Source organism: Piliocolobus tephrosceles, chromosome 12 (genome assembly GCF_002776525.5).
Source record: "Piliocolobus tephrosceles isolate RC106 chromosome 12, ASM277652v3, whole genome shotgun sequence".
Classification (NCBI taxonomy): Eukaryota; Metazoa; Chordata; class Mammalia; order Primates; family Cercopithecidae; genus Piliocolobus; species Piliocolobus tephrosceles.
In genome coordinates, this window is record NC_045445.1 from 30,201,307 (window position 1) to 30,215,036 (window position 13,730).

Here is a 13,730-nt window from a genome sequence, read left to right on the forward strand (position 1 = left end):
GACCCATCATGTAGGGCCAAAACATACTAACAAAATGAAAGGACCAAAAGCTCTGAGAACAAAACACTGATAGTTTTATCAGTACTGTCAGTATGCAATCATTACTGAACATGGCCATGAAGACTCCTACAGAATCGGACATAGTAGATGAACAGTGAACTTTGGGCAAGTTCTTCTTCTCCCTCTTCCTTCTACCTCACGCAGTCATCTTGAAAGTCTTGGTCCTGAGTAAATATTGATTTCTTTCCTAACACCTTGTCCAAGGTCCCAAAGTGCTAGTTGAGATACAAAAGTCACAATGTACATCCAAAGATTTTCCAGATTTATCTATTTGATGGGCTTTACATGAGACTGTGAAGCATTTAACTGGTGCTTTGCCTTTACGTGGATTTGTATGTGCCCTTTGGTGTATAGGGCCCACCTTTCGGCATTTTGGCCATAAAATCTGTTTTGAATCATTTGCAAGTTGTTGATAATATTGTTGTAACTTTTATTCTCTGTTGTTTCTAGAAAATGTTATTTCTTCAATTGATGCTAAACTGTCTTTAATATTTTAAAACCTTTCAACCTGCATTTTCTTCTCTGAAATAAAGCATTGCTTCTATTTCAAAATATGCTAGGTAATATTTCCCCAAAACTTCCTGCATTTTCACTAGAGTAAGACTTTATTTATTGCTGAAACTGAATGGTCTTATACATGTACTTTTAGATTATGTAAAGTACTTTTAAAATTGGAATTTAAATAACTGAAGCTATGTCGTCTATTATATGCTTTCTGCAACTTCAGTGTGTAGTTCTTGGAGAATATGGCAAGCCTGGAAACTCAATAGGGAGAACGACACTTAATTCCTCACATGGCTTACCAATGGATTGGATGTACAGAGCTGACTTGCACCAAAGGCAGATATTTGCTCTTCATCTACTAGGGTTAAGAACAATCCTCTAAGATTTCAGTGGTAGCTGGTAACAATTTTTCTTCTTGATTGAAGAGTGTCCAGCCTTAGTATGCAAAGTATAAACATAAGTCTCCTACTAGTCATTTTCAGCATTAAGAATTTTTTTTAAAAGCATTCAAGGTGACATTTGGGAATGGCTCTGGGGAATTGGACCAATATTATCTTATCATCTTCCTTCCTCACATGTTTTTGACCAACTCCACCTCTTACCCCTTTTCATGCTTCATATTAAGGAAGAAATTAATCTGATATATGAATTCATACTCCAACATTAAGGATTTGAAAGGTTGTCCACCTTGGGCTCTCCATATATTGAGCAGGCAAATGGTTAGCCCAGAGGAATTAATCAAAAAAGTGGAATTTCAAATAGAAGGGAGGAGACAGAGAAATGGATCCCTTTGTATCGGTCCATATGAGCAATAGCCGACCTGTGAGGTGAACTGTGAGAACATTCGATGTAACATAAGTGAAAACAAAACCTAACCTTTTTTTGTCTCTTAACAATTCTGAACAAATCATCCATAAACTTAGGAACAGAGCAACCTGGATCTGACAGCACAAGTGTACCGTGCATTCTTCTTTTCTTTCTGTTTTGTTCCGTGTTGCTAAAATAGCACACCTGTCAAAGCACCCAGGTATGACGGGGTTCAGTACAACTAAAATTGCATTTAAAAACAGATAAATTATAAGGTAATAGTACAACTTTCACATCCAGTACCTCATTGTCATTTTACAAGCAAGCTGACAGCTGAGCCAGCCCACTAGTGCCGTGTTGATGAAAAATACTGACATCTTCACTATAATCCTACACCAGTACTAAACCTGACTTTAGCAAACTCAAAACTTCACACTGAGCTTGAAGTGTAGAGAAAAGAAGAATTGAAATGACTCTCTTCCTTCTCTCTCCCCATACACACGAGAGGAAATGGGAGAAAATGAAAGAGGGGAGCAATGAAGATAGTAGAGGCAGCAACAGAGAAAGAGTCAGGAAGAATGGACCCCAAATACAAGTATAAACCACTTAGGAGCAGAATTATTTAATTAATTATTTGTTGTCTGTCTCCCCCACTAGAATGTAAGGTCCATTATGGAGGGATTTTGTGTACTTTGCTCACCACTGTATCCTGAGTCTGGCAAGTAGTAGATGCTACATATATTTGTTGTGTGAATGAAAGAATGAAATTAATGCTCTCAATAAAAGAAAAAATACTGAAATTCTCTTTTACACACACACACACACACACACACACACACACAATATTGGTTCTACATGCCTATGGTCATCTTTGAAATGACAAGATGAATTGGAAGGAGCAGTAGTCCAGTAATTAGGAGAGTTTAAATATACGCCATGTTTTGCCACTAAATCACTTCTTCTGAGTCTCATTTTCTCCATCTGTCAAATGGAATTTAACCAGATGACCCCTGAGGTCACTTCTAGGTTTAACATTCTATTCTCTAAACAAAAGCCATATGTGCTTTAGAGAGAAACAGAGGGGAAATGAATTGAACTTATTTGTGTACAAGAATAAAGACCTATTTCCTCAATCTCCCTCAATAAAGGAAATATTTTCATTCTTGGCATTTTACAGTAACCTAAGGGGAAGAATCATAGAATGGAGGAAGAAAGCTTCACAGTTACAACCTTTTAGAATATAGATGCCATTTAAATTAAATATAAAAGCATTGAATTTTTAGAAAAACTGCCAGCCAAGGTTGAAAGTATCTTCTTATCCAAACTTGTCAACTCCTGAGGTCTCTGAGAGGTGACAGGATTTTGCATGTGGGAGCCCTGTCTGAGGTGCTAATTGTCTTCATTTCAAATGCCCTAGGCTATTCTCAAACCCAGGTAGATTAAAGGAATGATGCCAAGGGTGGTCAGTTTTACAGAGTGGCTCTGACATTTCAAAATCCTTTTCTCTGACCTTTCAAAACTAACTTTGTTCTTCCACTAGCTCATCTATAGGTGTGAATTCTCCTGTGACAGTGTTATGATAGTGTTACCTGTGGTGAGTTTACACATTCTCTCAGCACTTACTAAAATTCACTTCCTTTACAAAAATGATTAAAGAAAAGAATTGGGTTTTTTTTGTTGTTGTTGTTAAAGAGCACCTCCTTTTGATAATCTCTGGGTTTACCTATGAGGCCAGTCTTTCTAAATGCCCTTTTTAAGTGAGAAGCCAGAGACAGGGTTGTTGTGTGTGTTTATTTAAGCCTGTCTTAAACATTTTTATTATTTCAACCAACACTTAATGAGCATCTACCATATGCCAGACATTATAGTAGGTACTTAGGTTACAGAAAAGTACAGTATCTGCCCCTAAGTAGCTCATAGTCCAGGGAAGAAGACAGACAAGCAAAGAGACACATAATTCACTTAACAAGAGCTAAGATAGAGGAAAGGATGGGGCTCTAGGGACATAGTAGTGGCATATCTAACTTAACTTATATTCTAACCTGCACAATCTATTCGAGAGGGCAAGTGTTTTTATCTTTCTGTCTGCTATGTACAGTTTTTTTTTAATTGCACTAATTTTGCCTCCTTCACGACTCAAAGGAAGTTCCCTCATTCTAGCTGAAACTCTGCCTGCTTCTGAGGTTTCATTCTCGGAATAATAGCAACAGCTAATATTTGTTAACTGCATACTACATTCCAGGCATCCTTCTAAGCACTTTGAATGTATTATCTCATTTATTTATATCAACAACCCTGTGAAGCAAATACTGTTATTAGTCTCATTTTACCGACAAAGAAACTGAAACCCAGAGAACCTAGATAGCTTATTCAAGGTGGCACAACTGGTCAATGTCAGACCCAGGATATGAACACAGGCCACTGACTGCAGAGCCTGTGCACTTCACCACTATCCTCTTCTGCCTCCCAACATTAATTCAGGGGTCACTGCACTGGATTGCTCAGGCTTCAGTCTCCTATCTAGCAACTGTAATCTGGATTTCTAGAATATTCTTCTTACATTTCAAGTGTCAACTGGTCCCATGCCCTGACGCATAGCGTATCTATATATAACTATATGTCTTATCAAATTGGATATACTATTTTAGCCTCGTTCTCTTTATTTACTGTCTTGGAAGGGTCTTAGGTTCAGAGTCAAGGTTTGTTTCCTGGGTTTATGGGTCTGGAATCAGGATCATAAGCTCATCCATCCAAAGTAACAGAACACTGAGTAGTCTGGGGTTGGTTGGTTTGTTCTGTTTTGTTTTTAAAGTGATAAGGATATTTTCTCTCCTGGGAAGACCTGGATATATGGATAAGGTCTTATTACCCCATTCTCCTTTTTGAACACTTTCTAGACCAAGTGAAGGCCACTCCTCACTAGTTTTCATCTTTTTCCATGAAGATAAATGTGATGGTATATGCAGAGTGCCTGGAGCCTAACAAATACACAATATTATTTTCTCCTACTAGCCTGTGAACTCCCGGAAGACACAGATGATGTCATGTTCCTCTTAGCATACCCAGAACCTAAAAGAGTACCTGGCACCTAGTTAGCTGCCTTCCTTTCCCCCTCTTCTTTCCCTTTATAGAGAGAACCCTCTGCAGAGAGTGCGGCTTCTAGTTTGCCTCAAGAAGTGTATCATTTCTGACATTGACTTCTTTCACATTCATCACTTACCAACGTCTACCCTGTGGTCTGCCTCATTTTGGTTTATAGATACAACTCTTCACATCCCACACCTTGGCACCTGACACACAAATAAATCATCATGTACTTATTTGGCCTCATCAACCAGTTGCCTTTGGGTCGTGACAGAATCTTCTTTCCGCCTCTCTTTACCCTGGGTGGGGGCCCTCAGGGTATGCTATCGGCACAAGAAAATATTATGTCTTTGTAAATGAGTCTGCAGCTTTTCATCTAAAAAATCTGTTCTCTTTCTTGAAAGTTCAAGAATAAAATTCCACCACTGGAGCTTTAATCGAAAAGATTAAAGTCCAAGAGACTGTTATTTTGTCTATATATTTTTGCCTGAACATTTTTAAAGAAATCTCTGATGTTTTCAAACACAGATGACCACTTTGATCTGTACATCACAAATACCAAAATTTCGCGAAGCAGTGGAATGAAATGAACTATAAACATTTCCTTAAGCAGTTTTATAAATACAAATGAAATATTATAACCCAGCAAACAAAACAGCTAGTGGTGAATTGTGAGTTTCTAAATGCATTTTGTAGTTACATATGCAACATTGACAATATTTTGCTTTTCCTTCTCAGTAATAAATATTTCATGAAAAAATGCTAGAATCATTGATCAGTGAGGAGTTAAATACTATGAGTCTTTTATAAAGCAAGTCATAAACGTTCTGAAGTTTCAAAACTGTCTAGACAATATCAGGAATTGTAGTGGTAAAGGTATGAAATTTTCAATACTTGCCCAATCTTTTTCCTTCCTAAAACCAATATGATTCACTGAAACTACCAAAACAAATATATATATCAAGCAAAAAATAAATGAGATTAAATCCCCTAAAACTTTTAAATACAGACAAAATCCTCAGATAGCTCATTGTCATCATTTTATAAACACTGGGGTATGGTTTACTGCTGCCTACCACAAAAGTAATCATAGGTTTCGGCCTTGTGTGAAATTATTTTTATAATGTAGTGCAGAATAAAGAGTAAAATCTAAAATAGTATATATAGACATAAGCAACAAAGTGCTGGAAAATGTCTCAAGTGAAGCGGTAATACCACATATTATTTTGAAACAAAACAAAGCCAATTTTCCTAGCAACCTTTTTGTAGACTGTGGGCACAATTTGGAACCATCTGGCTATCATGGAAGCTTTGGAACCCAAAATGGTATATACTGTACTTGTCAAAAATCCTTTAGCACTTACTGGCATTTAACATGTATTAAAACTACTAGCTTTCTACAGAGGTTGTTCCTAACTTATGTTCCCAAGGTTCATAGAATTTTAAGAAGGTAATATTGATTTTGAGACATTGTCAATATTACAAAGAGCCTAGTAAAATGGTTCATTTGCCTGGGATTAGGCTGCTTGTAATAATAATAAGAGCAATAATAAAAACAATGGAATTCATTGAATGCTCACCAAAATCCTAAATGAAAAATGGCAAGTGGCTGCTTTTTGGTTATAATTATATTTGATTAGAATTTGTATGAGAGAACTTTATAGTTATATAGGTTTTCTTAATTTTAAACGAACAAGTAATCTTTTATTAATTGATGTCATTTGACATGCATATAGAATCTTTTAAAAACTGGCATCTACAAGCGAAAAAATATGATGGAACAATTGATGAAAAGACTGAAACTGTTTGTTGCATATTTACCTTATTTCTTGTAATAGAATACAAGGTCACTGAGGGTAACAAAGATCACTTCCACAGAGTAAAGCATATTGCCCAGCTTATAACAATCCTGCCCTGAATGCATGCTGTTTACTTGATGTGTAAAGTAATAAAACAAGCTAGAGATTTCTAGTGGCATTGCTTACCTTTAAAATTATCACTCAGGATGATATGGTGCTTTTCCACAATTGCTTTATGCCCCAGAGAAGTTAGCCTAAATGGACCGGGATCTGACCTGCTAGAGCAATTCTTAAGTCCATTGAAGAGAGTGCCTCCGACAGCGAACCAAATAGGGAGTTGTACTCAAAAAATTTTGCTAGGTCTCCTGGGGTTATTAATACCCAGTGCAGCAACACTTTCTATGTCTATTTCACTATTTCTGAACGCTTTTCTGAAACACCAAAGAATAAACAGTATAAAGAATGAGAAAAATCTGTTCAACAGCAATCTCTTAAGGTCACAGGCTAGGGCAGTTGAGTATCATTAAGTGTATGTGAGTTTTAGTGCCAGTGGATGCACTGACTCTATCACATGCTAGAAGTGAAGAAACCACTGAAGAGTGTTATGCAGCGCCTGTACCACATAAGAAGCAGCCGCTACCATTCTGTGTTGAGTCTTTACAAAGCATGTGATAAGGAAGTTATGTGTTTATTTGCCATTCTGTTGTAGATTTAGCACCATAATGTAAAAATCGTCCACGTTTGGCAACATGAGTCTGAAGTTTTCAAAATCTAATTTTCCCTTCCTTCCTCACTGAAAAATATTTTATACACACACACACACACACACACACACAGTATATTGGACTTTTACAGCTGGCACCTTATTCACTTAAAACAAAAACTGAATAATTCAGACAGACTTTAGGTAAGCAGTCAAGATGTGTCCTATCTTAATATTGAACTCAGATATAAACTTTTCATAAGTCCAGTCTGCTGAATCAACACAAGTCATGCCTGCTGCCTAAATCATTGCCCTTATTTTGCAGTCTTGGTGACTAAGATAATAAATGGCCCTACTCACTGGCATCCTGGGTTATCGATCACATATCCCAAAATTTGGGATTTTTTTTTTTTTTTAATGGGACCGAGTCTTGCTCTGTCACCCAGGCTGGAGTGCAGAGGAGTGATCTCAGCTCACTGCAACCTCCAGCTCCCGGGTTCAAGCAATTCTCCTCTCTCAGCCTCCTGAGTAGCTGGGACTACAGGCACACACCACTATGCCCAGCTAATTTTTGTATTTTTAGTAGAGATGGGGTTTCACCATGTAGGTCAGGCTGATCTCAAACTCCTGACCTCAGGTGATCTACCCACCTTGGCCTCCCAAAGTGCTGGGATTACAGGCTTGAGCTACCATGCCCAGCCAAAATTTGAGATATTCTAAAAGAGCAGCTCCACAACCACCAGACTGCCACTATACCTCAGAGTTCCTCCATCACAGTTATTTCTTTGGGTTTAGGTATTATGATCCCTGTTAAAATGCACAGTATCCCTCAGTAAGGGTAAAACCTTAGGTGGTGTACAGACATTGGAACTAGTAAAATTTCATTTTGAAGCCAGGCTTCACTAAGTCCCCAATTTGGGTATTACCACACTTGTAAATTGGGCACAATAGTACCCACTTTGAAAACTATTAATATAGGTACCTATAATACCTTACAGTCATCAAAAGGGACAATGTCCTTAAAGTACCTAACACATAGTAAACACTCTAATGGTATCTCTTACTATGATTAATAATCTCACACACTCATGACCACCGGATCCAGAGCGGAACCCTGAAGCTAGAGAAAGGGAACTAACACTTGTGGGGCTCAGAGACTTTCAGTAAATTCTTTGGGGTCACACAGCTACTGAATAATAGATCAAGTAGTTGAACTCAGTTTTCTCTGTCTCCAAAGCCCAGGTTTATGCCACAGAAACCTGCTGCCTTTTCTTGCATGTATGCAGCCTGGAAGAGAGTAGTGATCTGACAGCCTCAATGATTCAGATTGTTTTGAAAAAGGTTGACCCTGAAAGACTGTGTAATCATATTAAAATATATAAAAGCTATACACAGGGTGAGTCTGCTTTATAAAGGCCTAAACGCATGCCAATTAACAACAGAGTCCATTTTGAAGCCATAAAAGAAACAACTATAGTGAAACCTAGAATGACCTGCTGGTATGCGAAAATGGATTATGCTGAAACATGTCCAAGTCTCATCTGTGTCCCATCTTCCCAAAATTCCAAGGAGCTATCAGCCCACATAAGTATCATAAAACCAGCCTCCAATCCAGAAAACCTAGCCTTGGGTCTGACATCCCTAATGGATCCCTTCCTCTGAAGTGCTCCCCTCCAAAGTAACCAAGGCCCTCCCAGTAATCATGACTCTGAGGAAAGTGAGAATGCTGGTGGGGCAAGGTCACTTTTGTTCTCTGTTCCCATTCCTGTGCCCATACCAAGCAGGTAGCCGGCCTCCACTCCCCTTCACCTCAGGAATCATTTGTCTTGTGAGCAGACAGGCTACATCCTGGCTGTTTTCCAGAATTCTAAACAACTTGATAGGATTATGCATAGGGGAGAGGGGACAGTGACTTGGAAGGCAGAAATGCAGGAGGGAAGTTTTCTGTTCATGGGACATCAGGGGACCTCAGGGAGACAGGATCTCAGGGAAATGGCTTCTTGGTACACAGCAGGCTGGACTCCAGGCATCAGAGCTCCAAGCCTAGGTAGAAGCACTCTCTCCAACTCACCCCTCCTGCCCCACCACCCTGGAGTAGAAGACATGCTAACCTTCACGGGACCATATGGACTTGGACTGTGAGGATAGAAAGGACAATCATGATGGATTGAAGGTCCTATAGAAGTCCCCCCAATTCTTGGATAATTCCTCATAAGACGAAGGCCCCTCCAGTACTAAATGAGATTGAACTTCAGCGGGATGGAGGAAAGATGCAGATTTAAGCTTTCACCTCTGAGAAAACTTGCCATGAGATACACACTACGCAGAAGACACAGCAGTCAAGTGCACACTCTTTATTACTAGTTAGGATCAGAAAACCCCCGACAAAGGTTGATTTTGGTGAGCTGGGTGGGATCTCACAGGGAAACTTGAAGATATCTTTAGCTTGTACTGGAGGCAGATCTAACCCACCACCCCTGAGCTTCACCCTGGATCCCTCCTTGCCTTGCAGCAGCTGCTTTGGGGGAGCCTGCAGAGAACACACCAAAGAGGAAGAGTCCAGGGGCATTCCCAAGAGTGCTCGCCCCAGTCCAGTTTTATTTTTAACCCAGTTAGTCCTCCAAAGAGAAACACCATCCATAGCCCACAGCCCTTATGTCTGTCTGTCTGTCCTTGAAATCCATTTTGTTCTTCATCCACCTATTGACTAGAAAGGGACTTGGAATGGGGGCAGCCCAAGGCTGAGGGCTGGAGTGTGTAGTGAATACTCCTCAGAGCACTGTCTTTCTTCAAGACACCCCAGTGGTCTTTCAGGCAGGCTTATGGGCAGCCAGGAAAATATCTGTCCCTCTCAAAGGAGGAAATCAGCAGAAAATCAGAAAAGCCCTGCCTGTACTTCCGTAAGACCACTTTCCTGAAGTTTGCCACTGCTTATTTGTCTCACCTGCAAACCATTGAGACTAGCAGTTTGGTTACTCAAGACCTCTCATGCAAGTCTCTTTCACATTGCCCACATAACTGCAAAAATGGATCTAGATGTTATTTAAATTGGTTTTACCTAAGGCAACACTGCATGCAAGGCAAAGAAGATATCCCTGATCTAATTTGTATCCCAAATTACGCTCTCTCCTATCTTCTAACCAACTCAGCAACAAGGATTATGATCTATGCACCAAATAATAACCTATAAGTCTAGCTCCTAACACATATTAGACAATAACTATTTAACAAACTAAATGAAATTCATCTAAATGAAATGAAAATCATAGATGACATGCTATCATCTATAGAATTGAACATTACAACCCCCCAAACTCTTCCAAGTTAATTCCTTGTCCCAATGGAAAAATTCAATTCTAACAAAACAATTCTGCTCTTCCTTTTCCCCCTAATGAGTGTCAAATCATCTCTTCTTCTCTGACTTCCTCTTACTCTTCTCTGCTGCATACAGTAAGTTTGCAATCAGTCTCACTGAGGTGTGGGTCCATTAGGAGTGAGGTGTTATTTCTTTTGGCCTAGGAAGATCTTCTAATGGGACAGGTTCAGCTTCTTCAGCAACAAGCAAGTTTGGTGGGGCTGAGATACAAAAACAGAACCTCACCTATAAAGCCAACAAAGCAAAATGAAGAAAACATGAACATTGCAGTAGTTTCAAAAGGATTAATAGCATTTTCAAGGAAGTGTGGTGTTTCTAAAATTTGTTTCCAAAGGAATAATAGCATTTTAAAGGAAAATACTGTTCCTAAAATTCAACATAGCTTCTAACTCTAAAATCACACAACTGCTCCCAGCCACATACATGGCATTTTCAGGAAAAGGAATGAAACAAAAAGGAAAAGAAAAGGCTTCATGACTTCAGCTTCTCCAGGGTATAAACAATCAGCATCAGCCATCCAGAATCCACCACCTGCAAAATTTAAATGCAATCAGGAGAAATCAAAAGTAGTCCATCTCTGTTCAAGTAAATGAATAAAATTAGAATATAAATAAATATATATTTGTATGTATGTGTATCCAAAACAATTTTTAAGTAGCTAATTTGGGTAATGGGATAATACATTATTTTATTTAATTTTCTCCATAATTTTGGTTTCAATTTTTCTGTGAAGTAAATAAGTTATACTTTAATCAGAAGAGGGTCTTAGGAAATTGGTTTCTCTTTGAAGTGTGTCCATTCTTACTTACCTTCCTGAAATCAGTGAGTTTGTCCTCCACTCTCAAATGGCACACAGGCTTTCTTGCATTTATAGCAGGCTGTACGCCATGAAAAATTAATGGCTTTACACCATGGGCATTTCCAATTCACTGGAATTGGAAATGAGGCAGGCTTCTCCTGTTGCTGGGATCCTGAGACTTTATTCACTTTTGGTTTCTTGGCCTTCTGCCTCCGACGTTGCCATTTCTTTGGGTTTTCTCTGACACCATGGCTCCTGCTGTCCCCCAGGGGAGTGCCCTGGGGTCTCTCTGGACCTTCTTCTGGTTTGCAGCTCCTGCTAAGCACTGGGGTGGCCATCCCCTGGGCCCTCTCTGGGCTTCCTTCCTGGCTGTAACTTCTGTCTTCCTGGGGGACAGTCCCCTGAGGCCTCTCTGAACCTTCTGGTTTGCGGCTCCTGCGAAACACCAGGGTGCGCATCCTCCAGGCCCTCTTTGGACCTTCTTTCTGATTTTGTCTTTCTATGTTCCCCAGGGGAACCATCCCCTGGGGTCTTTCTGTACCTTCTTCCTGGGAGTGGCATTCGCTGCTCCCCAGTGGGGTTGTCCCCTGGGGACTCTCTGACAGCGGGTTGTGGCACCCACTGTCCCCAGGGAGGGGCATTCTTTCGGACCTCTCTGAACCTTCTCCCTGACTGTGGCTTCTGCTGTCTTCTAAGGGGAATGACCCCTGAAGGATTTTGGAACCTTCCTCCTGGATGTAGCTTCTCTGGTACCACTGAGGGGTCATCTCCTCCTGGAAGCCTACTGCAGGCCACGGGCAAGGTGGGTGGATCTCAGTAGGAGGCATCTGAAGTGGGACTGCTGCTGCTGCTGCCCCCATGACTACAGCAGGTGGTAGAGGTGGCAAAAATGGGAATTCCGTTGGAAATCGTGGTGGGAGTGGGGATGGATGTGGCACTGGCAGAGGAGGTTGCATGCCCCAGGCCCAGAGACTCAGAGGTCCTGGCACATAAAGAGCATCTGTTGGGGTTGGCATCTGGGCATCAGCCTGTGTCCCCATGGCCACCATATCTCTCTGCTGCTCTGTAGCCAGGGGACATGCCGCAGCCCCATTCTGCTCTGCTTGAGGCCCAGACATTATTTCATGGGCCAATGGAGCAGCCTGGGGAAACCTCTCGACCTGGAGCAGCCTCCTGTACAGCCGATCACGCTCATTCAGCGCCTGCTGCAGGGCAGCCTGCGCAAGGTGCAGCTGTGTTGCCGCCACCTCATGTTCCAGGCGCAGCTGCTGCAACTGGGACGTTAGAGCCCAGGAGGTCACCTGGCGCTCCTCCACATCCCTTTGCAGCCGCCGAACGTGATACAGCATCTGCTCCCGCTGCCTCGCGGCCACTCGCACACTCAAAGCCAACGCGCTCCAGGTGCAGGCCCTCTTGATAGCGCGCGGCACCTGCGAGTCAGCGACAATGGCCCGAAGCCCATCCTCTACCTCGTTCCATGGCCGCGAGCGGAAGGCCACGTAAAAGGCTGGGCCGCTGCGGTCCGTGAGGACTTCATTGTTAATGAACCTGATCACATCATTGTGGCGGAACCCGCTGGCACGGTCCCCAAAATTCATCGCCATGGCGGCTGCGGCCTAGTCAAGCAACTACCTCACAGTGCGTCGCCTCGGTTGCCGCCGACGCTTCCGGTACAGGCTGCTGCCACCAACCAGTCGGCCCCTCACCTCCCCTTTCAGTCTTACTTTAGTCCTTGCTCAGTCCTGGCCTCCTCCTCGGCCTCTTTCCTCCCTCACTCCCTTGTTCTCACAAAGAGAGAAGCAGGCCCCCCTCACCACACCGAACCCTATGGGCGACTCCGCGACATGTCACAGAGAAAAGCTGAGTCGTGCCGCAAGGCTGGCTGGGACCCGCAAGGCCTGCTGGGACCAGCTTCATTTGGCACAGCGCTCCCCACAGGGAAAATGGGTGTGCTGCATACTGTAGTGTCCCAACAGAACCTGTTTCCAATAGCTTAGGAAGGACAATATCCAGTATCATAGAATGAATCCCTAGCCAGGTGATGGAGTTGGATAGGTGTATATACGGGTGCTGTTCTTGTCTCAGCTCCATCTCTTGTACTCTCAGTTACTACTTCAAACATTCCATAGAGTCAGTCATGCTATCTGCACCCTTCCCTTAGCTCATGAACAGGTGAACTTATAGTCCCTGTCATCAAGAAAAGCAAGTAATTGAGCCATGAAGTCCTTGTAAATTCACTCCCATCTTTATCTGGTCAACCCAGATCTCAGAGGGTATCTCTTTTTCCTTTTGACTAAATGCTCGTCCATGATCTGGATCTTCCCTAGGAGAAATGCTAAAGGGAGTCCTCTGGGCTGCACTAGACAGTAACTAGAATTCAAACAAAAACCACATGGTAAAGATAACAATGTAGGTCAATACACAAGACGGGATTAATGTATTTTTGGCTTGTAACCTCCTTTTTTTTTTTTTTTAAGACAGAGTTTCACTCTTGTTGCCCAGGCTGGAGTACAGTGTTCGGGACCTCAGCTCACCTCAACCTCTGCTTCCTGGATTCAAGCAGTTCTCCTGCCTCAGCCTCCCAAGTAGCTGGGATTA

At 41.7% G+C, this 13,730-nt stretch overlaps 1 protein-coding gene across 1 annotated transcript; it reads right to left on the minus strand.

Moving 5' to 3' along the window:
* Window positions 1-11,152: 11,152 nt before the first annotated feature.
* Window positions 11,153-12,736, minus strand: TEX13D (TEX13 family member D). Its single transcript, XM_023198821.1, has one exon. The coding sequence runs from the start codon at window positions 12,734-12,736 to the stop codon at window positions 11,153-11,155; it is 1,584 nt and encodes a 527-aa protein (XP_023054589.1).
* Window positions 12,737-13,730: the final 994 nt, after the last annotated feature.

Bases quoted from the DNA above. Each gene is read 5' to 3' on its own strand.
- TEX13D (XM_023198821.1), bottom strand. From the start codon at position 12,736: ATGGCGATGAATTTTGGGGACCGTGCCAGCGGGTTCCGCCACAATGAT.